Here is a 26739-nt window from a genome sequence, read left to right on the forward strand (position 1 = left end):
TCTTCTCGTAGGACTGGTTCCTTTCATTGCCTCCAGCTGCCCTGAAATGTCACCCCTCAGAGTCTGCCATGGTCCTTCCCCAACCCCTCCCCTACGGTGGCCACCCCTCACTCCCCCCACTTGCTTGGTTTGCTCATCGCACACGTGCCAGGTCATGGGCGACAGGCTGGGAGCACTGGCGTGTTGGCGTCATGAGTATGTGTATCCCCGAGAACACGGCCTGCCCCACCTGTGGGCACCTCCAGAGCATCAGGTGTAGCTGCTGCATCGGGGCTTGAACACCTGCAGCCCCATTGTCCCGTCAGCACCATCCAGTCCCACTCAAACCAGAGCCCCGGAAATGCCTGTGTGGCTGGGAAGGTTTTTATTACGGAAACTAGGAGGGTGTTTATTAAAAGGAAAATTGCCTGTTGCTTTGGGCTTAGCTGTACTTTCCTAGCTGGGTGGCTTTTTGGGAGGGAAGCACTTTACTTGCGTTTGGCCTTGCTAAGGGAGCATGGCCCAAAGGGACCAGCCAGGCCGTTTGTTACTTGCATGCCTGGGGCAAATCCCTCCCTCCCTCAAGCTGCAGGGTCCGATATGTAAATTGGAGAGAGCCCTGGTCCCTGACCTGCTTGCCTCTGATGGTAGTGAGTGTCAGGCAGGATAATCCCTGGGGATGCCTTTGGGAATCTGCAGTAAACTTGACAGGAGCTGCTATCACTACTGCATAATGAAAAGCAGTGAAATATAATGAAATTAAAACTGACCAGACGTTTATTTGACCAGGTAACTTCAGCGCATTTATGCAGAAGGAGATCTTCGAGCAGCCAGAGTCCGTTTTCAATACTATGAGAGGTCGGGTGAATTTTGAGACCAACACAGGTAATTCCTGCACTCTGTGGGGAGGCTCCGCCTGTGCCTAGTCTCAGGGAATGCGGTGACTGTGTCAATGTTAACGCCCTGCCGTGTGCCCTGCAGTGCTCCTGGGGGGCCTGAAGGACCACTTGAAGGAGATCCGACGATGCCGAAGGCTCATCGTGATTGGCTGTGGGACCAGCTACCACGCTGCCGTGGCTGTAAGTGGGACACATGCGTGTGGGGAAATCCACAGCAGTCTGGGACTAGACACTGGCCTTCAGTCTTATCACTCATTTGGCCTTCTGAATGTGGCTAAGCCCTCGGACCCATTCCCATGAGCTAGCGTGAGAAATGACACGGAGCCCTTGTATCTTCGAGGTGGCCTGTGGGTGACCGAAGTCCCCTCGCCACCTGGACAGTGAGGTTCCGTGTCACACACTGACCCTAGAAGCCCAGCTGCCCCATGCCCCTGTCATGCCTATGACTCACTTTAGTCTCCATGCTTGTTGGCTTCAGACGCGGCAAGTTTTGGAGGAACTGACCGAGCTTCCTGTGATGGTTGAACTTGCCAGCGATTTTCTGGACAGGAACACACCTGTGTTCAGGGATGACGTTTGCTTTTTCATCAGCCAATCAGGTAAGGGACAAGGCAGTGTGGCCAGCCTTGCATCAGGTCAGCTCTGGGCTCTCTCCTCTTCTCCATCATTCAATTAATTCCTCTGCATGGCTACCCTGTGCTGCGAACCCGCTCTTGCAGCGGTCATGTAACCCTTAGAGCCGCGGATTGCTGTCGCCATTGTACGGGGAGGGCAAGAGATGTCTAAGGCCATGCAGCCAGGGGGTGACAGAGCTGGGACTGGGCTGGAAATGACGCACATTCGTTTTTCCCCTGCCCCATGGCTTCTCCCTCTTCTTGCCTATCCAAGACTTCAAGGACCACTTACCAAGGCGCCCATAAATGTTTGCTGATTTATGTTAATAGAAAAAACATCTCCTTTAACATTCTGTTAGGTTGAGAGTCATGTGGAGGACCCAGTATGGGCTCTGTGCCCAAGTGTCCAAGCCGTGGCCTGTGGCTTGCAGTGCCCATGCTGCCCAGCAGAGAAAGGTGTGGGGAGACGGTGCTCCCTTTTAGGACCAAGGAAGGTCCCCTGAGCTAAATGCACCCCGTCCGGTGCCCTCCCAACACTTGACATGTGCTCCAGCGGCCTCAGGGAGGTGATCCAGGGCCATAGGCTTGGAGTCTCCTTGAGCTCGTGGAGGACTTTTGAAATGTTTTAATTACGGATAATTCCAAACCTTTATAAAAGTAGAGTTTTCATCTAATGAATATCGCAGCCTCTTCCAGCCCATCTTGTGCCGGTCGGACACACTGATATTAACCCCTCTTCTCCATGGGGTTACTTTGATGCCAATCCCAGGCATCATGATATTCATCCACATAAACACTTCAGGTTGTATGATTGAAACGATAAAAGAAAAACATACAACCACAGTGTTACTACCACAACTGATTGTAATGCTCCATCATCTACTGGGACTTTTAGTACTGCTGCCATTGTCAGTTTTAAATACCGTTTCCATTTTGTTGACAAGCGAAGAAAAACCAGTACAGATGCACCGACCATCCGGCCCCCCACCTTATGACCCAGGACCTGCTGTCACATTCACCTTTGGGTTTATGATCCCGCCAGAGCCTGAAACTATTTTATAAATTGGTGGGAGACATTAACAAAAGAACAGAGGTGGACCTAATATGAAAATAATGCAGTGGCAGCTTCCGAAATTCTGTATGTATAGAAGTCAGCCCTTTAATGAGATTGGAAAAACACTATCAAACCCTGGGGTGTGGGTGACAAAAGATAGAACCCTGTTTCCCCCACCCTCGCCGCAGTACCCCGTGACACTCCAGTGCCATAACCCAGGGCTCCGAAGAAAGAAAAACACAGAGGAGAATTGGGCCGCCTAGTACCGGGCGGCCCCTGCCTGCCCTGCAAAGCTGGGACAGACACAGCCAAGAGCCGTGGCCCTGCAGACAGAACAGCCTCCCGACTCTTGAGGATTTCAACAGTTTTGATTTTATAGTCTGGCTTATGCTGAATTTAATTTGAGTTCGGAGCCGTGGCCCTGCAGACAGAACAGCCTCCTGACTCTTGAGGATTTCAACAGTTTTGATTTTATAGTCTGGCTTATGCTGTAATTTAATTTGAGTTCGTTAGGACTTACAAACATAGGGAGTTTGTGCTGGTTTATGCATGAAGCTGTTTAGCTTTATTCTAAAAACAATTTGAGTCCACACTGAGAGGCTTGCGAGAAGTGTCCTTTCAAACAATCTAGTGAGAAACACCACTTGGGGACATTCCTGCTTTTCAAATGTTAAATCTGTTCCATCTCAGCTTATTCAGCTGCAGAACGGGCGCTGGGAGCCAGGCCCACCTGTCACCAGCTGTATGGCTTTGATCAGAGCACCATTTTCCTCCTGTCATGAGCCCTCATCCTCAAGAGGAAAATGGGGACGATGGTCCTCACGGGGTTGTCACGAGATTTAAATGAAAAAGTGCTCGCCACATACATAGCAACAAATCTTGAATGTAAGAATCAACCGAAAAGGCTGTTGCGTGCATTTTCCTTTCCGAACACCTGCTGGCTGTGTCTTAGGCACCGATTTCCGTGTCAGAGCTGAGGTGAAGGAGGAGGGGGTTTGGGGTAGGGCTAAGGCTGGCGGAGCGCGGCGCTGAGAGGCCCCTGTGTGGCAGGCGAGACCGCGGACACCCTCCTGGCACTGCGCTACTGCAAGGACCGCGGAGCCCTGACCGTGGGCGTCACCAACACCGTGGGCAGCTCCATCTCTCGCGAGACCGACTGCGGCGTCCACATCAACGCAGGGCCGGAGGTCGGCGTGGCCAGCACCAAGGTAGGAGCCACGGGCGCCCCTCCCGGGGAGAGCCTGGCCAGGCAGGTGCACCGGAGGCCGCAAGGCCCCGGAGGCCGCTCTCCTTCGGCCTGGACATGCTGGGCAATTGCGCCCTGCTCTGCCCGCGCCACCGCCTTTCTTTCCCCTTCCCACCTCACCCCTTCTCCCCCGTCCCTTCCTTTCCCCTCCCCTCTTGGGATCCCATCTCTTCATTTAGTCTCATTTTATTCCCATGTTCCTGTGTTTTGTTCATGTCGTCCTGTGGCTCTTTGAGCACCTTGGAGACCCTTATTTTAAAGCCCTTTAGGCCTGACACGGGGCTCCCACCTGGAATCCCAGCACTGTGGGAGGCCGAGGCTGGAGCATCCCTTGAGCCCAGGAGTTCCAGACTGCCCCGGGCAACCCCATCCCTTCAAAAGTAAAACTTAGGCCAGGTGCGGTGACTCACACCTGTAATCCCAGCACTTTGGGAGGCCGACACGGGCAGATCACCTGAGGTCGGGAGTTTGAGACCAGCCTGGCCAACATGGTGAAACCCCATCTCTACTAAAAATACAAAAATTAGTCAGGTGTGGTGGCTCGTACCTGTAATCCCAGCTACTCGGGAGGCTGAGGCAGGAGAATCGCTTGAACCTGGGAGGTGGAGGTTGCCGTGAGCCGAGATCGTGCCACTGCACTGCAGCCTGGGCGACAGGGCGAGACTTTGTCTCAAAAACAAAATATAAATAAATAAATAACTAAAACCTAAAAATTAACTGGGCAGGGTGGTGGCTCCTGTAAATTAACTGGGCAGGGTGGTGGCGCCTGTAGTCCCAGTTACTCAGGAGGCTGAGGTGGGAGAATCAGTTGAGGAGGGAGAGGCTGCAGTGAGCCGTGATCTCGCCACCGCACTCTGGCGTGAGCAACAGGTAGACCCTGTCTCAAAAAGTAAAATAAAGTTGACTTAAAAGTGAAAACAAGGTCCTCGCCGCCTCCTTCTTTATGCACAGGCTTACACCAGTCAGTTCATCTCTCTGGTGATGTTTGGTTTGATGATGTCTGAAGACCGAATTTCACTACAAAACAGGAGGCAAGAGATCATCCGTGGCTTGAGATCTTTACCTGGTATGTTCTAGAATTCAGCTTTCCATGTTTTCAGATCTAGTGGACTGTTGCTGGCCACTCTCTGTTGACTCTCGCCTGTACAGGATGTTGTTCATTTCTCCCTCCTCCTAAAACTTTCTAGCCACCCCAGCTCCCTCCTGGAGCCCTTGCTGCCTCTGTCCTCATGCTGCTCGGCCCCTGCCCCGACCCGGCGCTGCCTCCCTGCCTCCCTGGCCCTCAGTGGTGCTCAGCACTTTCTCACCGCAGGGCCTTTGCACTGGCTGTCTCCTCTGCGGAACCATCTTCCCCCTGCTCTGCATACAGCCCACAGCTTCTCATCTCCGAAACCTCAGCTCAGATGTCACCTCCTGAGACCCTCCCTGGCCACACTAAGGCCCCAGCCCCAGCACTCTGTGAAACATTAGCCTGTTTACTTTCTTTGTAACATACCTCATGACCTCATGACCGGAGGTCATTCCCTGTTAACTGTTGACTGGCCTGTCTCCCCCAGCTGACATGTCAGCTCCACGAACACACAGCCCTGTCTGCCAGAGCCGCCGCTGGATAGCTGGTGTCCAGCACAGGCAGGCATACAGTAGGTGCTCAGTAAGTACCCGAGAAAGAGCAAATGGCCTCAGGCCCTTCCTATGCCAGGCACTCCTTGGCAGTCCCACCACACTTTCCCCGTTTGCTGGCCAGCAGCACAGCCCCAGCTGTTGTAGCTGGTGAGGTACAGTGTCTGTTGCACTAAATCGTGACCTTCTTGGGGACCACGGCCTCCCTTTTCTTCATTCATCCACCACACATACATTAAGAACCAGTGCCATGCCCTGCCCCGCGTGCCATCCCTGCCCTGCCAAGATAAGCAGCGGCTCACGTCCTCCAGTCACCCGCATGCCAGAGTAGGAGAGAGACCGCTGTGCAGGCCTGAGAGGTGGAGACGAGTCGAGCCTTGCCCCAGGCTGGCGTGGAGCGCTCACTGTGGACAGGACATCACGGGGCTTTGGGGGGTGCCCTCCCAGAGACAGAGTGGGCACTGAAGCCTCCCTGGGAGCCGGGGCCAAACCCCAGAGCAGGCAGTGGGGGAAGGGCCACCATAGAGAACGGGCAATTCCAGGCCCTCGGGGCCTGACACTGGCCGAGACCGCATGCTGAAGGTTGATTTCTGAGAAGAGCATTCTTCCTTTAAGCCAGGTCATAACCATGCAAAACAGGACCCAGTTCTGACGTCTGAGTCAGCGGTTCTCTAGATGTGGTCTACAGGTCCTGGGTGTCTGCAAAGCCCTTTAAGCAAAACTGTTCACATAGTAATATAGCAATATATTTTTTACAGCAAATCTCTTTTTATTTTTTGCCTGTATCCACATTTGCAAAGGCAGTGGTGGCTGTGCCTGGCACCCAGCACACTAGAAGGCCTACTGGTCATTGTGTCCTTCACCAGCACACAGCCAGTTTCCCTTAAGAATGGCCTTGACATCCAGGCGCAGTGGCTCACGCCTGTAATCCCAGCACTTTGGGAGCCCTAGGCAGGCAGATCACAAGTTCAGGAGATCGAGACCATCCTGGCTAACACAGTGAAACCCCGTCTCTACTAAAAATACAAAAAATGAGCCAGGCGTGGTGGCGGGCACCTGTAGTCCCAGCTACTCGGGAGGCTGAGGCAGGAAAATGGCGTGAACCCAGAAGGCAGAGCTTGCAGTGAGTCGAGATTGTACCACTGCACTCCAGCCTGGGCGACGAGCGAGACTCTGTCTCAAAAAAAAAAAAAAAAAAAAAAAGAGGAATGTCCTTGATGAGGTGGTAAAAATTATTGGTCTGTAAATTGCAACTCTTTTTAGTATTCTTTATAATGAAATGGAGAGTATGCATAAAGCCTTTCTACTGAGGCCGGGTGCGGTGGCTCACGCCTGTAACCCCAGCACTTTGGGAGGCCAAGGCGGGCAGATCACCTGAGGTCAGGAGTTCGAGACCAGCCTGACCAACACAGTGAAACCCCATCTCTACTAAAGATAGCCAGGTGTGGTGGTGCGTGCCTTTAATCCCAGCTACTTGGGAGGCTGAGTCAGAATTACTTGAACCCGGGAAGTGGAGGTTGCAATGAGCTAAGACTGCGCCATTGCACTCCAGTCTGGGCAAGAAGAGCAAAACTCTATCTGGGGGGAAAAAAAGGCCTTTCTGCTGTACAGTGAAGAATAGTGCTTGTCTCAAGAGAAGCAGCCATGCCATTGAATAGCAAGCTGATTTTGGTGTTCGGTAGACATTTTCTCGAAATGAACAATCAGCGGACGCACCAGTAGAAGCAACCCATGGTATGTGTTGCCAATGATAAACTTTGAGCTCCCAAGCAAAACTCTGAGTGTTAGAAAACACCTCTGTTACCATGAGCTTCACCAGTTCCCAACATTTAAAGACTTCTCTAGGGCCGGGCACGGTGGCTCACGCCTGTAATCCCAGCACTTTGGGAGGCCGAGGCAGGTGGATCACAAGGTCAGGAGTTCAAGACCAGCCTATCCAAGATGGTGAAACCCTGTCTCTACTAAAAATACAAAAAAAAAAAAATTAGCTGGGTGCGGTGACAGGCACCTGTAATCCCAGCTATTCAGGAGGCTAAGGCAGCAGAATCACCTGAAACTGGGCAGCAGAGGTTGCAGTGAGCCAAGATCGCGCCACTGCACCCCAGGCTGGATGACAGAGTGAGACTGTCTCAAAAAAAAATAAAGACTTCTCTGATAAGATCAAGGTGACTTCAACAAGGTGATTGTTAAAAAAATTTTATAATAAAATGTGTCCATTTTAAGAAGATTTACATACCTTTGTGGCCAGTTCATGATGTCACAAAATTATGCACTTGTAAATGTTCCATTTAAAAGTGTAAGACAGAACAATAAATTTTAACATAACAAAGTAGAAAAAGTTTATTGATAGGATTTCAGATGCTATATTGGCACCTACCCTTTCAAGAGCCTACTGTTTCTCAAGTTCGATGTACTGTGGTGTCAAAGAACAACATTCACAATTATTTGAAAAATAATTTAAATACTCCTTGCTTTTCCAACTACAAATCTGTATTTGTAGGCTGAATTTTATTTTTATACTTCAACCAAAAGAGCGTATCACCACAGATTGAATGTGAAAGCAGATATGAGAGTCAACAGTCTTTTATTAAAAAAACAGACACTAAAAAGTTTTGCAAGAACAAAAAACAGTACCACTCTTCTCACTAATTCTTGTTGAAAATGTAGTAATGTAATAGATTTAGTGTAGTTATTTTTAAGTGAATATTTTTAAATTTCTCATTGTTATTTCCTTCCTTCCTTCCTTCTTTTTTTTTTTTTTTTTTTCCTGACAGAGTCTGGCTCTGTAGTCCAGGCTGGAGTGCTTTGGCACAATCTCAGCTTACTGCAACCTCTGCCTCCTGGGTTCACGCCATTCTCCGCTCAGCCTCCCAAGTAACTGGGACTATAGGTGCCCGCCACCACACCTGGCTAATTTTTTGTATTTTTAGTAGAGACGAGGTTTCACCATGTTAATCAGGATGTTCTCTATCTCCTGACCTCGTGATCTGCCTGCCTTGGCCTCCCAAGGTGCTGGGATTACAGGCGTGAGCCACCGCGCCCGGCCCTCAGTGTTATTTTCTAATCTGGTGAATGTTGACAGATTTAACTCAAAAACAAAGGCTCTTAGGGATGTGCAATAATTTGAGGGACTTGCAATAATTTTCAAGAGCGTAAACGAGTCCTGAGACCAAACAGTTGGAGAACTGGTGGTCCCACTTACAGGGGCCTTGTCTTGAGACACAGCAGGAAAGAAGGGTGTTAACTGGTGGTGTCAGCTCTGTCTCCAGTGGGTGAGTTTGCCTCTCTGAGCCTCAGTTGTCTTACCTGTAACATGGAGTGAGAAATGATACTTCCCTGCCTACCTTGTTGGTGCTCAAGAAAGTACTCACACAGTACAAATCCCCACCCTGACAAAATCCTGGCCAGGAGCCCGAGTTATTTCTTTCCTGTAATCTGTTTTAAATGAATGCAAGGAAGCAAAGTGTACTAAGTGATGTGGGTTTCAAAACCTCCTCTTAAACCCCAGCATTTGTTTTCATGAATATCGCTCTAAAATCGGCATGACTGGTTTTCTCCCTCTGCTCGGTGCATGGCCCAGAGCTGATCAAGGAGGTGCTGTCACTGGAGGAGAAGATCCACGACTTAGCCCTGGAGCTGTACACGCAGAGGTCACTGCTGGTGATGGGGCGGGGCTACAACTACGCCACCTGCCTGGAGGGAGCCCTGGTGAGCCCCCCCCCAGCCCCCACCCCCAGGAGGACAGGCACAGGAGACCTGGAGGAACCAGCGGGAAGGAGGGCAGGGCGTTGGGCTTGGGGAGGGCCGGGTCTAAGGACCCCTTGACCACTCCTGTGAGCTTATGCCAAGCACCAGCTCTCCACCAGGTTTCTAGCCCTGGGCACACAGAGATGGGTGAGGCAGGTGCCTGCCCCAGGGAGCTCCCAGTCTACTGAGGAGAAAGGGACAGGGTGCCTGGGGCGTGCCGCTTCAGCTCTCCAGCCACTGCCAGGGCCCAATTGGAACAGCTCACTTAGGCCTCATGAGCTTCTTAGGAGAGGCTGGCGGTTGCTATTCGCCTCTCATCCAGGAGGAAACAAAGCCTCCAAAAGCTTAACTATCTCACTCAAGTTGACGTAGAGGACCCGAATCAGACCTGAGTCCATGGGGACCGAGTCTATGGGGCTTTTGCTTTTTTCCGCCACCACCAAAACTGCGAGGGGGGGTTCTCCGCAGAGTTTCCTTGTTACCCCTCAAACTTCCAAGGGGAGTTCGAGATCCTGCAGGAATAAACATTGAGGGCCCTGCTTTTTCAAAAATGGATGACAGGCCGTTTGCCGCCTGCAGCAATAAAGATCCACACCAGCAAAGAGAAAGCTGATGGGGCAGGGACAAGGTGCCAGGGCCACAGGGCTGCCCAGAGGGTGGGCAGAGAACCGGGCAGGGCCCTGCATCTCGGGTTTGCCCTCTCACTGTCAGCATGCCGTGCACGGAGCAGAGGCTCAGCCCAGGTAACAGGGACAGCGCTCCAGGTGAGGCTGCACTGGCCATCAAGATGAGGGCATTAACCATGGCCCAGCTGGGCTGCCATCCTCTCCCATCTCCTCCCCACCACCCGCATTTGAAAGACAATGCTAGGCTGGTGCAGTGGCCCATGCCTGTAATCCAAGCACTTTGGAAGGCCAAGGCAGTCAGATCATTTGAGGTCAGGAGTTCGAGACCAGTCTAGACAACATGGTGAAAGCCCATCTCTACTAAAAATACAAAGCTTAGCTGGGTATGGTGGTGCACGCCTGTAATCCCAGCTACATGGGAGGCTGAGGGAGGAGAATAACTTGAACCCAAGAGGAGGAGGTTGCAGTGAGCCAAGATCGTGCCACTGAACTCCAGCCTGGGTGACAGAATGAGACTCCCATCTCAAGAAAGAGAAAGAAAGAGAGAGAGAGAGAGGGAGGGAGGGAAAGAAGGAAGGAAGGAGGGAGGGAGGGAGGGAGGGAGGAAGGAAGGAAGGAAGGAAGGAAGGAAGGAAGGAAGGAAGGAAGGAAGGAAGGAAGGAAGGAAGGAAATAAATAAGACAATGCCGGTTGCAAGTGGTCACCGGAAACATTCAGAATTGATTTTCTTGGTCTTGGTGGGGAGTGCTGGGCTGACCACAGTGAGCTCCATCTCCTGCACCCGCCCCCTGGAGATCCTGGTACAGGAAGCTGAGGACAGGCAGGTGCTGCTTCTTGGGGTGCAGTAGAGACAAGGCCTGGGGTGCACTGACAGCCCCCAGATGACTCTGCCTCATGGGTGGGGGGCTCAGCTGCAGCGGCTGAATGTACTGGTGAAAGGTGCACATTTCAGCCATGCCGCCACATGAGTCTGGTGAAGAAAGAAGCGTTTAGGTGGCTGCTGGCACGAGCCAGTGGTCCTCTGGTCACTGGGAGGCTGGCCCTGCAGCTGTCAGCAGCCTCGAGTGGAGCCACACTCCTTACAGCATTGCCCTGACCCAAATCAACAGTGCTGGCGGGAGTCAAGAGATGATTTGTTCAACTGTCTCACCATTTTTTTTTTTTTTTTTTTTTTTTTGAGACGGAGTCTTGCTCAGTCACCCAGGCTGGAGTGCGGTGGCGCGATCTCGGCTCACTGCAAGCTCCGCCTCCCGGGTTCTCGCCATTCTCCTGCCTCAGCCTCCCAAGTAGCTGGGACTACAGGCGCCCGCCACTACGCCCGGCTAGTTTTTTGTATTTTTAGTAGAGACGGGGTTTCACCGTGTTAGACAGGATGGTCTCAATCTCCCGACCTCGTGATCCGCCCGTCTTGGCCTCCCAAAGTGCTGGGATTACAGGCTTGAGCCACTGCGCCTGGCCTGTCTCACCATTTCAATGACGTGGATCTGTGGTAACTGAATACAGATGGATCTACCTGAATATAGGAAAAAAATTAATTCAAATAACACCCCAGTTTGTGGGATTTTGCGTGGAACCACTCTTTAGAAGTTATTAATGGGCGAATGCTTAATCAGATCATTAATTGAAGGTATAGCTACGCAGAATACAATGCCATCGTGATAAATGTGGCTGGCTAGGGAGGAGGAGAGGGTGAGCTAGGCTGACTCCAACTTGTCTGTCCTAAGGGGTGGCTGTGCATGGGACTGGAGAGAGACAGAGCAGCAGTGCCCGGGGCTGGTGTGGGGACACAGAGGTTGTGTCCTGATCTGGTGCATGCCCTGGATGGTAACCAGGCCTCTCCCCAGGCCCTTGCTGGGTGTCCTCAGTGCTGTCAACCACTCCAGGCATCTGTCTGCCTTGCAACTCTTGGCTCTCTGCCTTCTGGAGTCATCCTCCCTTGGTTCCCCTTCTTCCCCTCTGGTTGATCTGCTCCTGCCCCATCTGCCCAGAGTGACTCTGATCTCACCTCCTCTTTCCAGAAAATTAAAGAGATCACCTACATGCACTCAGAAGGCATCCTGGCTGGGGAGCTGAAGCACGGGCCCCTGGCACTGATTGACAAGCAGATGCCAGTCATCATGGTCATCATGAAGGATCCTTGCTTTGCCAAATGCCAGAATGCCCTGCAGCAAGTCACGGCCCGCCAGGTGAGGGCTCTCCACCGGACTGGGCCAGCTCTCTCCTGCTTTTCTGCACGCATGCCCACCTCACCACCGTCTGCCAGTACCAGCGATGGATGGTCTGGCCAGCGCGTGGCTGCGAGCGCACACCCTCCCCGGGCCCCCCGTGAGGAGTGCACACCCTTGGAAAGGAACTGGTCAGCCTGCAGCTGTCCCACACAGCTCTTTGGCGGGGCCCGGGATCCCACACTGCCGTGAGCAGCGCCAGATGCTGGCCTGGAGCTCGGGGGAGGGGCTCCTGGTGGAGATCCCCGGGGCAGGGTTTCCCCATTCTGCGGCCAGGCAGCTCTGACGTGAACTACCTGGAGTTAGGCCAGATCTCACAGGGCAGGGGCGCAGCTTTCCAAAGACTGCCCTTGATTCAGGCACCTGTCGCAAGCCAGGGAACCACCCACACTTCTGAGCAACTGACTATGAATCCAGGGATTCCCACTCTCGCCTCAAGTTCAATAATTTTCTAGAACGACTCAGAGAGCTCAGGAAATCACTATCCTATTACAGTTTTCTTATAAAAATCACAGCCAACCCCAAACAAGGGACCCATAGTTTGAGGGCCCCAAATGTGAAGTCTGTGTCCTCAGGATGTGTCACCCTCCCGGCACGTCACCGTGTGTCTCCAGGGAGCACCCCTGAGCTGCTAGCTTCAGTGTCCGGAGTTTGTATTGTGGTTTTATTAAGTAGGCAGGACAGAGTTCACATCGGCCATGTGATTGAACTCAGCTGCCAGCCCCACTTTTGTCCTTGGAGGTTGGGAGATCAGGCTGACAGGCTCATGTCTCAAAGCCCCACCCCTCTAATCATGTGGCTGGCTTTCTGGCAGGCGAGACCCCATCCTGGGACTCTGCAGGCCCACCACGAGTCGTCACCTTAGCATACAGTCAGGTATAGTCCAAGAGACCTCCCATGAATAACGACGCTTCTGTCACATGGGAAGGTCCAGAGGCTGGGAGCTCCTTCCTGGAACCGGCCACAGAGACCAACCAAATGCTTTGTGCACAGCAGCTGCCCTGAGGTGGGAGGGCAGAGTTCATGAAGTTTCAGGGAGGTGAAATCCAACAAGGTGCCCCATCCAGATGTCACCACCCCTGGCTCAGCACAGAGGTCAGTGTGAGGGGATAAAACACAACTGCATCCTTTGCCCACTTAAAACCCTCCCATACCTTCCCGTCAAGCCACAGGTGAGCCTTCCCTGGTAAGGAGATCGCCATCCTGCTGCAGCATTTGGCACCCCCATTTGTGCCTTGCTGAGAGCAGGGCAGACCCACTCCTAAGTCAAGAGGGGCTCGTAGTCCAGTGGTGGAAAACAAAAACCTGCCTTTTTGTCCTGCGTTATCTGGCCCTTTCCTCCTGCTTCAGTGAGTTCCAGGCACTCCAGCTTTCCTTCTGCTTCCACTCACGCTGCGCCCACACCCGCCTCCAGGCCTGCGCTGGCTGTTCCTGCTGTCTGGAATGCTCTTCCCACAGAATGCTTTGCCGAGAGTTGGCCTCATCATTTAGGGCTCAATCCAAATGTCTCCTGTTTTTGAGAGAGCTTCGGAGACCTCACCCGTCTCCCAATCACATTATCCTGTTTTCTTGCCTTGGTGGCATGTCTTTGGAATTCATCTTTATTTCTTGGTGTCCTTGTCTAGGTTTTTGTTTTCCACCACTGGACTACGAGCCCCACAGACTTAGGAGTGAGTCTGCCCTGCGCTCGGCAAGGCACACACGGGTGCCGCATGATGCAGCAGGGTGGCAATCTCCTTCTCAGGGAAGGGGAAGAAACCCACCAAAAAGCCTCAGACACTTTATCCTTTCCAAGCGTTTGTGTCCCACGTGTACCACCTCACCCAGGATTCCAGCAAATGCAAAAGAGGACTGTTCTCATCACAGTCCTGTAGCTTCCAGATCCTCCGCATGCGTCCGGGATTGCCGCTTTCAGAGACCATCTATTTTATGATCCTATTTCTCTGCCCCAGGGTCGCCCCATTATACTGTGCTCCAAGGACGATACTGAAAGTTCCAAGTTTGCGTATAAGACGATCGAGCTGCCTCCCACTGTGGACTGCCTCCAGGGCATCCTGAGTGTGGTTCCGCTGCAGCTGCTGTCCTTCCACCTGGCTGTGCTCCGAGGATATGACGTACGTCTAAAAACCGCACCTAACAGCAGAGAGGAGAGACACAGCCCCAAAGTTCCTTTGTGTTCTTTAAATACTTAAATAGTCATAGAATAAGTAATTTTATTTAAAGTAGCTTTCTTTTTCTTTTCTTTTTTTTTGAGACGGAGTCTCGCTGTGTCGCCCAGGCTGGAGTGCAGTGGCACAATCTTGGCTCACTGCAAGCTCCGCCCCCTGGGTTCACGCCATTCTCCTGCCTCAGCCTCCCAAGTAGCTGGGACTACAGGCGCCCGCCACCGCGCCCGGCTAATTTTTTTGTACTTTTAGTAGGGATGGGGTTTCACTATGTTAGCCAGGATGGTCTTGATTTCCTGACCTCGCGATCTGCCCACCTTGGCCTCCCAAAGTGCTGGGATTACAGGTGTGAGCCATCACGCCTGGCCTAAAATAGCTTTCTTTTTAAAGTAGCTTATACCACCTCCCGCCCCCCAAAACAAGCTGGAAACTGCAAAATGTATCTTCTGATCATGGCACTAAACTATAACCTGGCCAGGTGAGGCAGCTCACGCCTGTAATCCCAACACTTTGGGAGGTCAAGGTGGAAGTACTGCCTGAGGCCAGGAGTTTGAGACCAATCTAGGCAATATAGCAAGACCCTGCCTGTATAAAAACATTTTTTATAATTAACCTGATGTATGTGCCTGGAGTTCCAGCTACTTGTGGGGCTGAGGTGGAAGGATCACTTGCGCTCCGGAGTTCAAGGCTTCAGTGAGCGAGGATCACGCCACTGCACAGGGTGGGCAGCAGGGTGAGACTCTGTTTCAAAACAAAAAACCGGAAACAACCTCATCACCCAGAGGCAATGCCAATTAGCAAATGTCGTATTTTAGTCTAGGTTTTTCCTGTGCATGTGAATTTTTTTAAAAAATATTATTTAATATTATGTCAAGGATAAAATGTTTGCATCTTCCTTTTATTGTTATATTGCAAGTATTTTCTTACATCTTTATGAGCTTGTTATATGTAGCATTTAATCATTACATAATATTCCACCACAATCTTATAACATGATTTTCTTAATGTTTACTTAGCCAATCTTCTACTATTTAAGCTGTTCCCAGTTTTTTGTCTTCATAAATAACACAGCAGTGAACATCTTTGTATATACAATGTTGTCCCACATTTAAGATTTGTCCTGGCCGGGCACGGTGGCTCACGCCTGTAATTCCAGCACTTTGGGAGGCCGAGGTGGGTGGATCACAAGGTCAGGAGATCGAGACCATCCTGGCTAAAATGGTGAAACCCCGTCTCTACTAAAAATACAAAATATTAGCTGGGCTTGGTGGCGGGTGCCTGTAGTCCCAGCTACTCGGGAGGCTGAGGCAGGAGAATGGAGTGAACTCCAGGAGGTAGAGCTTGCTTGCAGTGAGCCGAGATCACGCCACTGCACTCCAGCCTGGGCGACAGAGCGAGACTCTGTCTCAAAAAAAAAAAAAAAAATTTGTCCTTAATCTAACAAATGAGCTATGATGTAACATGTTGGACTCCTAACATATATTGCCAAATTATGTTCCAGAAAAGAACCAATTTATTATCTCACAGCAAGTAAGAACACACAGTTCACAGTACAAAGAAATAAAAGTTTTATTACAATTTTATTTTGAAGCTTTTCAAGATACATAACAATACAAAGAATATAATGAGTACCTGAATATGTACATATCATCCAGAGCTGACATTTGCTAACATGTTTTCACATGTGTTTCATCTTTTAAAATATCTAAATGTAAGACATTGCAGATACCAGATACAGTAGAAGCCTACTTTTTTTTTTTTTTTTTTGAGACAGAGTCTCGCTCTGTCACCCAGGCTGGAGTGCAGTGGCGCAATCTCGGCTCACTGCAACCTCTGCCTCCTGGGTTCAAGCGATTCTCTGCCTCAGCCTTCTGAGTAGTTGGGACTACAGGCGCACCACCATTCCCAGCTAATTTTTTTGTATTTTTAGTACAGACAGGGTTTCACCATGTTTGTCAGGCTGGTCTCGAACTCCTGACCTGATGATCCACCCACCTCGGCCTCCCAAAGTGCTGGGATTACAGGCGTGAGCCACTGCGCCCGGCCCAGTAGAAGCCTACTGATGAACCATTCCTATATTTCCTTCCCACTCCACCCTAAATGAATTAGTCACATGGAATTCATATATATTCTTACAAGAAAAGTGAGTTTTTAATGGTATACATCAAGTTACCTGTGTTTAAAAGCATGAACCATATTCTTTAAATCATGTTAACAGATCGTGACACACATCAGGTACACAATAAATGTTTATTGAGGGACTAACCCTTATACAGTTAAATGAAGCTTCTGGACTAAGGAATCTGCTTCCAAGATGCAGGTCTCTAGGTTGGTGACTATGGTGAACGTCTGTCTCCTTGTTTTTAAGTACTCTGAAAATTGTCTTTGAGGGGTAGCATGTTGCTGAGATCTTTGGGGTCCTGAACAGCCACTTTTTTTCGTTTTAGGTTGACTTCCCCAGAAATCTGGCCAAGTCTGTAACTGTGGAATGAGGATGAGACCGTGACAAGACCATCACCACCTTTCCTCTGATTCCAGACCTGTCCCAACAGCAGGGATGCGACATGGGAGGAGAAGTGGGCATCCCACATGTTCTGCCTGCTCCTGTAGAGTTTGACAGCTGCCACGTGCCTTCTACCCAAGTGCTTTTGCTTACAGCAGATACTGTTTCTCTGTGGCCTGAAGTCGCCAGCGGAGAAGGGAATCATTGTTTACACATGGGGACCAGAGCAGACTTCTCCACTACTGTGCAATAGAGATACAGCTCTCTTCAGAGTAACTGTGAACCTTTTATAACCAACACTAGAGTTAGTTTTAGAAGACAAAATATTTATAATGACGATTGTATAGCTTTTAAGTTATTTTTCTAGTATGTGGTACGGCTTTCCGTAGCCGTGGTAACGCCCAAACTGTTCATCCTGGCTACCCGTGCGCTGTCTCCAGGCTTGCCCCTGGCAGGTGGCATTCATCTCAGATGTGAGCACAAGGCATGGCCCTCTGGACTCCTTTCTCCTTTTCCTTCCTGTCTAGGCTGCTCCTGAATCCTGTTCCCTGACATCCATGAAGCCCCTCCACCACCCATCTGTGCTTCCTACAAGTCCAGTTGAAATCTCAACCTCCTTCCACACTTTTTTCTCGTGTGTGGCCCAGATCCCTCCCCCTCTCCAACTTCTGTTGAATCTGATCACAGCTCTTTTTAGGCCCAGGCAGCATTTTGGTCCCTGCTCCTTGCCCATATAGTAAAACAGCTTGAAATATCCCATGCAAGAGAGTAGTTTCAAGTGGGCGACTCTGCTCTCGATTTAAAAGCGTGCACAATCAAAGTACTATGCAATTTTAGGACAATAAAGAACATACAATTTTGTGTGTGTGTTTGCATTTTGTTAACCTCATTCTTTTTGTGTACTTTGGATTTTGAGGACTGTGCAGGAGCTCGGCCATGTTTGGAGGGGCAGCCCTGTTAGTAACCATTGGCCTCTTCCACACCTGAGACCTATGGGTTTCTAGTAGGAAAAGGAGGGCTGTTTTCTACGATACAACAAACGCAAGAGATTTGGGACTCAGCAGAGGGGCCACTGAACCTGGAAGGGGTTGGCCAGAACCTGGAGACAGCACAGAGGGCTGAAACTCTCCAATTTGTATTTTTTCCCCCAATTAACCTATTACAGTCCCTGGTTTCGTTAATACAATCAGACAAGAAGATTGAAAGCCAGAAAGTTCTGAAGTCTTGTGAAGTCGGAACTTAGGCTGCCTACATAAGTGCTATCACACACACCCTGAATGGCGTCTCCATGCCAACGGATGTGCGCCACACTAGTATCTCATTAAACTCTGTTCAGGATTACCTACGGGCCACTCAGCAAACTTCCATCCCCTCCTCTGCCCTCACGTGTATCACAGGGGCTGGAAACCTGGGAACTGCATTTCCAGGTTGTCCACCAGCGAGAGGCATTCATGGGAGACCTGGAAGACAGCTGAGCGGCAGAAACCCTTTTGTATTTCTCTCTGGCAGAAGCAGACAGAAATGTGGCTTCCGCAAATGGAGGGTTCTGCTATGGCCCTTGGGTGCTGCCCAAAACGCACCCACCTCAGCATCCCAGGCAGTGGTGACCATGAGCAGAGGTTTCCTGTGGCTCCTCTAAAATCCCCACTCTGGAGAGCTGGCAGGACCCGGGCGCTGCAGGGCTTTTCCTGACTTCTGTCCTCCAGGCCCTGGGTCAGTCCCAGGGAAATGGCTAGAATGGTTTCTGTCCTACTGATCAATCCATGACCAATACAACTTCCAAGATTAGGAGACTACAAACTAGCCGGAACATTTTTCTCCGGACAAGACCTAGAAAGTGTCTTTCATCCTTATGCCCAAGAGGCGATGGCCATTCTGACTTTTGTGCTAATTGTTCCCTTTTCTTTATGGTTCCACCTGTGTATCTATCCCCAAATACCCTGTCTAGTTCGAAAGTGGAGGGCGAATGCACAATGGGTGTGCAAGGAGGGGGCGGCACTGCCCCCGCTGGACCGAGGCTCCCGGAGGCGAGCAGATCAGTCTCCAGGTCGTGGTCTGACTCCCGCTTCTCTGGGAGCTGACAAGGCCCCTCCTGGGAAAGTCATGAGCAAGGTCTCGAGGGAGTCTTGGGCTCAGCACAGTCAGGCACCTGGCAGGGCCAAGGTGGGGACCAGGCGCTGGACCTGCAGCGGAAATACGATCAGAGGGAGGGGGCTGTCCTGTACATCCTGCTTCTAAGCTCACCACGGCCTGCCTTCAGCTCTCCGTGGGGGGAAGCTGGGAACTTCTGTGAGTGTTGTGTGTCCTCAGCGGAGGATGGGAGCGCCCCTCATTGGCACATGGCCAAGCCAAGTACTGCCGAGAGCCTAGGCCAGGCTCTCCTGGGCGTTCCGTCCCCCGGCTACAGCTGGCCTGATGGAGGTGGGGCCTTGTGAAGATTGTTCACCCATGGGTCACACTGCTCAGTATGGCTCAGTCGCCCTCCACGTCTGGTGCAGAGCCATCACCCCAGGGTCACTTCTCGCCACCCTCCATGGGCCTCCCAGGCCATGTCTTCTGTGTTGGGTTCCTGGGTTTTTTTGTTTTTGTCTTTGTGTTTGTTTTCGACAGAGTCTCACTCTGTTGCCCAGGCTGGAGTGCAGTGGTGCAATCTCGGCTGACTGCCACCTCCACCTCCCAGGTTCAAGTGATTCTCCTGCCTCAGCCTCCCAAGTAGCTGGGACTACAGGTGCCCGCCACCATGCCCAGCTAATTTTTGTGTTTTCTGAAGACAAGGGGTTTCACTATGTTGGCCAGGATGGTCTCAATCTCTTGACCTCGTGATCTGCCCACCTCGGCCTCCCAAAGTGCTGGGATTACAGGCGTGAGCCATTGCGCCTGACCAATTTTTGTATTTTTAGTGGAGACAGGGTTTCTCCATGTTGGTCAGGCTGGTCTCGAACTCCTGACCTCAGGTGATCCGCCTGCCTCGGCCTCCCAAAGTGCTGGGATTACAGGCATGAGCCACTGCACCCGGCCAATTTTTGTATTTTTAGTGGAGACGGGGTTTCACCACGTTGGCCAGGCTGGTCTCAAACTCCTGACCTCAGGTGATCCACTCGCCTCAGCCTCCCAAAGTGCTGGGATTACAGGCGTGAGCCACTGTGCCCGACCAATTTTTGTATTTTTAATGGAGACGGGGTTTCACCATGTTAGCCAGGATGGTCTCGAACTCCTGATCTGGTGATCCGCCTGCCTCGGCCTCCCACAGTGCTGGGATTACAGCGTGAGCCACCGTGGCCGGCCTGAGCCCCTGTTTTCTGTATGTGTGTCTTCCTTCTTCTGAGTTTCCTTTTTTGCTCCGGTGAAGCCCATTCTTCTTGAGAAAAGGTGCTTGAGAGGTGTCTTAGTTCGGGCTGTATAACAGTCCTGGTGCCTTATAAAAATCAGACATTTATTTCTCACAGTTCTCAAGACCAGCAATTCCGAGATCAAGGCAGTGGCAGATGTGGAGTCTTGGTGAGGGTCCATTTCCTGGTTTGTACAGAGCAACCTTCTTGCTGTGTCCTCACACGGCAGAGGGGGCAAGGGAATTCTCTGGAGCCTCTTTGATAAATGTCCTAATCCCATTAATAAGGGCTCCACCCTCACACTCATCACCTCCCAAAGGCCCCACCTCCTAATAACATCACATGTGGCAGGGGTTAGGATTGCAACATATGAACTTTGGGAAACACAAATATTCAGGCCACGGCAGAAGGCAAGTTTTTTGAGAATCTGCAAGTGTGGAAATGATTTTTTTATTTATACTTGATAGAGGGTTTAGCTAAACATACAATTCCAGGTCGGAAAAAAATGTCCCTGCAGAATTTTAAAGGTACTGCTCCATCGTCTTGTTCCCAGTGTTGTTACTGAGGAGTCCAAAGTCTGATGTCTTTGTAGGTGACCTTTTTGTCTCCTTTTTGTTTCCTGTGTTCTGAAATACCACAAGTTGCCTACAGTCACATTTCATTTCGGGTTGATTGAGTCCGGTAACTTCTGCCTTTCAGATCTAGGAAATTTTCTGGAATTACTTTGTTGTGGATTTCTCTGTTTCTCTGTCCTCACTGGAGTGTCTATTATTCCCAGGGTGAAGCTGCTGGACTGGCCTCTAATTTCTTATCTTTTCTTTCATTCATTTGTTGTCTTTTTGCCCTACTGAGAGATCTCCTCAATTTTATCTCCCAACCTGCTACCAAGATTTTTCATTTCTGCCAATATGATTTAATTTTCAAGAGTTTTTCTTTGCTCTCTCTCTCTATATATAAAACATATATATGTATATTATTTTTGAGACGGAGTCTCACTCTGTTGCCAGGCTGGAGTGCAGTGGCACAATCTCGGCTCACTGCAAGCTCTGCCTCCCAGGTTCAAGTGATTCTCCTGCTTCAGTCTCCCAAGTAGCTGGGACTATAGGCATGCGCCACCACGCCCAGCTAGTTTTTGTATTTTTAGTAGAGACGGGGTTTTACCATGTTGGCCAGGATGGTCTCAATCTCGACCTCGTGATCCGCCCACCTCAGCCTCCCAAAGTGCTGGGATTACAGGCGTGAGCCACTGCGCCCTGCTGTTATATAACATATTTTTAAAGTTACCTAAAGTCTGTACTTTATCTGTATTCCCTTAGTTCTTATCTAATGTCCTTTTTCTGTTCTGAGACATCCCTCCTTAGTTTCCTCTTGGCTGTGAGAGTTTCTCAGACTTGTTTTTAATGACCTTGACAGTTTTGAAGACTACTGGTGGGTGCTTTGTGGATTGTCCCTTTGTTGGGTTTGTTAACGCTTTACTCATGGCTAGACTGGGGTTCTGGGTTCTGGGAACACCACAGAAGAAAGTGCCTTTCTCATCCCTTCATATCATTGGTGCACACTATCCACATCTTATCACTGGTGTGGTGTGCGGCCTTCATCAGCTGGCTGAGGAGGTGGGAGCCAGGTCTCTCCACTGTAAAGGTTCTCATTTTCCTCCTTCTCCATATTGTACTCTCTGAAAGGAAGTCACTAAGCTTGGCCCACACTTAAAGGGCAGGGTGTGATGTTTCACCTCCTCGAGAGAGGAGTATCTACACAATTTGGAATTCTTCTGCACAAAGGTTTTTTTTTTTTTTTTTTTTTTTTTTTTTTTTTTTGAGAGGTAGTCTCGCTGTGTCTCCCAGGCTGGAGTGCGCTGGCGCCATCTCGGCTCACTGCAAGCTCCGCCTCCTGGGTTCACGCCATTCTCCTGCCTCAGCCTCCCTAGTAGCTGGGACTACAGGCGCCGCCACCACGCCCAGCTAATTGTTTTTGGTATTTTTAGTAGAGAAGGAGTTTCACTGTGTTAGCCAGGATGGTCTCGATCTCCCGACCTCGTGATCCGCCCGCCTCAGCCTCCCAAAGTGTGGGATTACAGGCGTGAGCCACCGTGCCCGGCCACAAACTTGTCTATTCTTCCCCATTTGTTATTTCTATTAGTATGAACCATAGATATTTATTTTATATTTTGAGTCATACCCAATACTATGTTAGTTTGTTGCTCCAATAGTTCTAGCAATAGCCACTGGAGGCTTTTTCAGTTGGCTCTTGTCTCTTTGGCATAGCCCCATCATTGTGTGTGTGTGTGTGTGTGTGTGTGTGTGTGTGTGTGTGTGTGTGTGTGTGTGTGTGTACTCGCACTACAATATTCTCCAGGTTTGTCTTGTCCATACCCTGCCCCAGCCCTAGAATCAGCCATTTTTCCAGGGATCCCTGGTTCCTTGTATGACAAATGACATTACAGAAGATTCTGGGCTCCGGGTGTGTTGGCTGCTACTGAGATGTCATTGTTTCTAGGCCATCTCAGCTGACAGAGCAAGGCCATGTTGCATACACCTGTGCTGAACAATTTTTAAATGGCTGGCTCTTGTTTTAAGGATGTAATATGTTTTCATTCTCTCTGAAGCCAACAATAGTTTTATTTTTATTTTTTGAATTTTCCTTCTCCAGAGTCTGTTTCTTTCAAGATGCAGTTGTCTTACTTTTCTAAGCCATATGACATTGAGCTGTCTGTTCAGATTCAAGGTGGGCTGACTGGAAGTTCTAAGCACATGGTAGGGCTGGTTGATGCAAGATTCCCTGCTGGGAAATCTGGCGGGGGTGGGGTGTCATCATGTTCATGTCTCAGGTCTTCCCTTTAGGGCTCGTCAGACTTCTGGAGAACAGCTTGCTGGCTCCCTGCCTGAGAGTACGGGCCCAGATGCTGGTGCTCTGGGGGATTCCCGGAGGAGGACGGCAAAGGGCCACTGGGTTCAACATTCAGTTATACGGCGCCCAAATAACCCTGTTTCCATGCAGTGCCACACCCTCAGCTGTGCCGCAGCTCAGATGACCTCATTCTAATAATCACCATATAAGAAACTTCCAGACTTCTGCCTTTCCCAGTTCTGCCCTTCCCTGGCATGGCCTCGTGTGAGCCGGTCTCCCCAGCATGGCTGACCAGTCCCAGGATAGAAGCCCTGTCCGGGGGACCATCAGAGTCCATCGTTGTGGGTTGTCAAACTCCATTCGGGCCTGAGGTGGCCTCCGTGGCCCTAGGGTTTCCAGGCCAGCTCTACCCCCGCCTCCTCTGGGTGTGATGTTACAGGCACCTCCCAACAAACATCCCCATTGGTTTAAGTGCAGTTTAGCTTTCTACAGCACACAGCTGGGGCAGCCCTGACCTACACCCTTCAGCACATCTCTGGGTCCTTGTAGGGGTTGGGGAGAAGGGAAGATGTGGGTTAGTGGAGTCGGGGGAGGGCAGGCACGGTGTTGAGGGGACAGAGGCCAGTCAGCATAAGGACGTACACCATCCCTGCTGCATGGGCTGCACCTCGCTCTTCCTGCTTCCCTCCTTCTCCACACCACTTCCTACAGAACCAAGGCAGGCAGAAGTGAATCCCTTGCCCAGAGGAGCACAGCTGACAAATGAGTCGGATTGGAATCCAGGCCAATCAAGGGTGGGGGATATCAGGACCACAGAAACCTGTAGGCACTGTGGCTGCACATACAGCTGGTCTCCAGACAAGTCCCCGATGCCCCAGGCACCCCTAGCTCCTCCACCCTGCCGTGCTCTTGTCTTAGTCTGCTTCTGTTGCTTACAACAGAATACCTGAAACTGGGTAATTGACTTTTAAAAAGAATGTATTTGTTATAGCCCTGGGGGCTGAGAGGTCCAAGGTTGAGTGGCTGCATCTGATGACGACCTTCTTGCTGGTGGGGACTCTACAGAGTCCTGAGGATGGTCCAGGTGTCACATGGCCAGGGGGCTGAGCATGCTCACATGCCAGCTCCGCTCTTCCTTCCTCTTCTAAAGGAGCCACCAGTCCCACTCGGTGATAACCCTTTAATCCATGAATCCATCAGATTAATCCCAACCACCCTCAGAGGCCCCACCTCTCAGTGCTGCCACACTGGAGATTAAGTATGAACATGAGTTTCATAGAGGATAAATATTCAAAATAGCACCTCCTAATTTTTAAATGTTTCTTAACTAATCAATTAAAAAAAGCAAACCTCTCTGGGCTAAACAAGGCCTATCAGTGAGATAAAACCAGCCCACATGCCTGGCAGTGCCAATCTACCTCAAGGTCCTCAGAACTCTCCAGTCCCCTCACCTTTCCCTAAGACCAGGTGACTTGTGGCTCCCTGAACACAGGAAGCAGGTCCTCACGTCTGAACATTTGGGCCTGAGTGCCCTTTCTGCCTAAGTCGCAGGCCCAACATATCCTGCTGGGCAGCCTTAGCAACAGCTTCCTCCGGCCCAGGAGGCCTCCCTCAATTGCTTCTCCCCACCACAGACCAGATCAGGTGAGACATGCTCACGTGTCCTACCTGGTTCACATATGTTGTGGCAGGATCTTTTCACTTGGAGGGTTCAACCAGCATTCTTGGTGCTGTTCCAAGGCCCCCATCCCCACCCTGTCACCTCAGCTTTGTGTCCATAAATGTTCACTGTATTTCATAAACCAGAAAAAAAGCAGTGTCTCTGGAATAAAAAGAACCCTTACAGAAAACTTAGTGTGAGATATGTATAGGTGTGTACACATGTACACTGATTTTTAGTTACTCACTTGACATGATGTTAGTGCTATGAAGTTAGGCCTGCAGTGCTTGAAATTGGTGTCCCCCTGTTTTTTTTTTTTTAGTTTGTTTGTTTTGTTTTTGAGACAGAGTTTTTGCTCTGTTGCCCAGGCTGGAGTGCCGTGGAGCAATCTCGGCTCACTGCAACCTCTGCCTCCTGGGTTCAAGTTATTCTCCTGCCTCGGCCTCCTGAATAGCTGGAATTACAGGCACCCACCATCACGCCCAGCTAATTTTTGTATTTCTAGTAGAGATGACGTTTCACCATGTTGGCCAGGCTGGTCTCGAACTCTTGACTTCAGGTAGTCTACCCCCCTTGGCGTCCCAAAGTGCTGGGATTACAAGTGTGAGTCACCGCGTAGCCTTCCTAATGAGGAGAAGCACCCATCAGTGCTCCTTGGTGGAACCTCAGCTCTGACAGCTAGGCTTTTACTCTTTTCCCATGATCCTTGATCCTGGCAATTTCTGGTTTCCTGTTTTCTCTCATGCACCTGAGGCAGGTGGCAGGTGAGTCTGAGGTAAGGACAGGTGTGGGCCCTCCTCAATGCAGGCCACACTGCGAGGTAGAATTTCAAGCCGCGATGAGCCATGCTGAGATTTAGCAAACTCCCTCTGGTGGCCAAGGAGGACACCATGCTGCATCCGTTCCTCTACCCCACCCCTCCTCTGAGGCTCTGGTGCCTCCAAGCGGCCTGGCCCAGCCCTCAGCGCCCTTGGAACCTGGGTCACAGGCTAGCTGCCCTCCCCAAAGTCTGCAACCACCCTTCACACCACCCAGCCCCTTGCCCTCCCCATCTGCAGAGTCCTGTTCCTTCTCCCAACTCTGGCCCTGGCCACTCCGTGGATACTGGTATTGTGTTACTGCTGTTCTACCCCCCACTCACCATTTGTCAACCACTGTTCCCACTCTTCCAGTCCCCAAAGCCCGGCTCTCCGCGGTTTTCCCCATGTGCATAGCCTCGTGCCGCGCTTCCTGCTTCACTTTTCAACGTAGATCTGGCAACATCCCAAGTCCCGGCCTCTCCCATCCTGTACGACCCCCAGGCTGCTGGTACCTGATCCAGCCTCAAAAGCAACTCAAGAGTCAACGGGTCCCAGTCCCTAGGGGGCCCTGAGCAGGGGACTCCTCGCCCCGCCCCCCACCCCTCTCAGAGACTTGACTGAGCACCTCCCTTTTTTTTTTTCTGAGACAGAGTCTCACTCTGTCGCCCAGGTTGGAGTGCAATGGCGCAATCTCGGCTCACTGCAACCTCCGCCTCTCGGGTTTAAGTGATTCTCCTACCTCAGCCTCCCGAGTAGCTAGGATTACAGGCGCCCGCAACCACGCCCAGCTAATTGTTTCGTATTTTTAATAGGGACAGATTTCACCTGGTTAGCCAGGCTGGTCTCGAACTCCTGACCTCAGGTGATCCACCCGCCTCGACCTCCCAAAGCGCTGGGATTACAGGCGTGAGCCACCGCGCCCTGCCGCACCTCCCAATTTTTAAATGTTGTCAACTAAGTCACCCCGCCACCAAGCGCACTCCCCTCCTGCGTCACCGACCCATCGGGTAACCTGTCTACACACGGCCATCTCTTCGCACCCCCTCCCCTTCTTCAACCTGACTTCTGGCCTCACCCACACCCCCACAGACCCGTTCCTGCGGCGCCGCAGCGAGCAACCGAGTACAAGGCCAGCCCCGCCTCCCGGGCCCTAGCACGCCGGGCTCCCGGACGCCAGGCCGGCCTCTCCCCGAAACGGGCGGCCTCCCGTGCTGCTCCAGGCCGCCTCGCCGCCACGAGCCTGCACCTGTAGGCGAGGCCCGGCTCCCCGCGGACCCCGCGGTGTGAGCCCCGCGCGCCTCCAGCCCGGTTCCCGGTCCTCCGGGCCACCCTCTCCCCCGAGCTGCGGCCCCCTCGCGCGGACAGCGGGCTCAGCTGGTGGGACGCGCAGTGCCTGCGTCTCCAGCTCACCGCGTGCGCGGCGCG

General features: G+C 51.3%; 1 protein-coding gene across 1 annotated transcript in view; it reads left to right on the forward strand.

Annotated features, from left to right (window-relative positions):
• LOC105483985 (glutamine-fructose-6-phosphate transaminase 2) overlaps positions 1 to 17539 on the forward strand; it is a 56420-nt gene extending 38881 nt beyond the window's left edge. The window contains exons 11-19 of the mRNA XM_011745088.2: positions 769 to 864; positions 961 to 1058; positions 1357 to 1477; positions 3597 to 3754; positions 4744 to 4858; positions 8993 to 9120; positions 11804 to 11971; positions 13963 to 14124; positions 16623 to 17539. Of these exons, the coding sequence (XP_011743390.2) occupies positions 769 to 864; positions 961 to 1058; positions 1357 to 1477; positions 3597 to 3754; positions 4744 to 4858; positions 8993 to 9120; positions 11804 to 11971; positions 13963 to 14124; positions 16623 to 16667 (1091 nt within the window). The 3' untranslated portion in view covers positions 16668 to 17539. The remainder of the gene's footprint in view (positions 1 to 768; positions 865 to 960; positions 1059 to 1356; positions 1478 to 3596; positions 3755 to 4743; positions 4859 to 8992; positions 9121 to 11803; positions 11972 to 13962; positions 14125 to 16622) is intronic.
• The last annotated feature ends 9200 nt before the right edge of the window (positions 17540 to 26739 follow it).

This window comes from Macaca nemestrina, chromosome 6 (genome assembly GCF_043159975.1).
Source record: "Macaca nemestrina isolate mMacNem1 chromosome 6, mMacNem.hap1, whole genome shotgun sequence".
In the NCBI taxonomy this organism is placed as follows: Eukaryota; Metazoa; Chordata; class Mammalia; order Primates; family Cercopithecidae; genus Macaca; species Macaca nemestrina.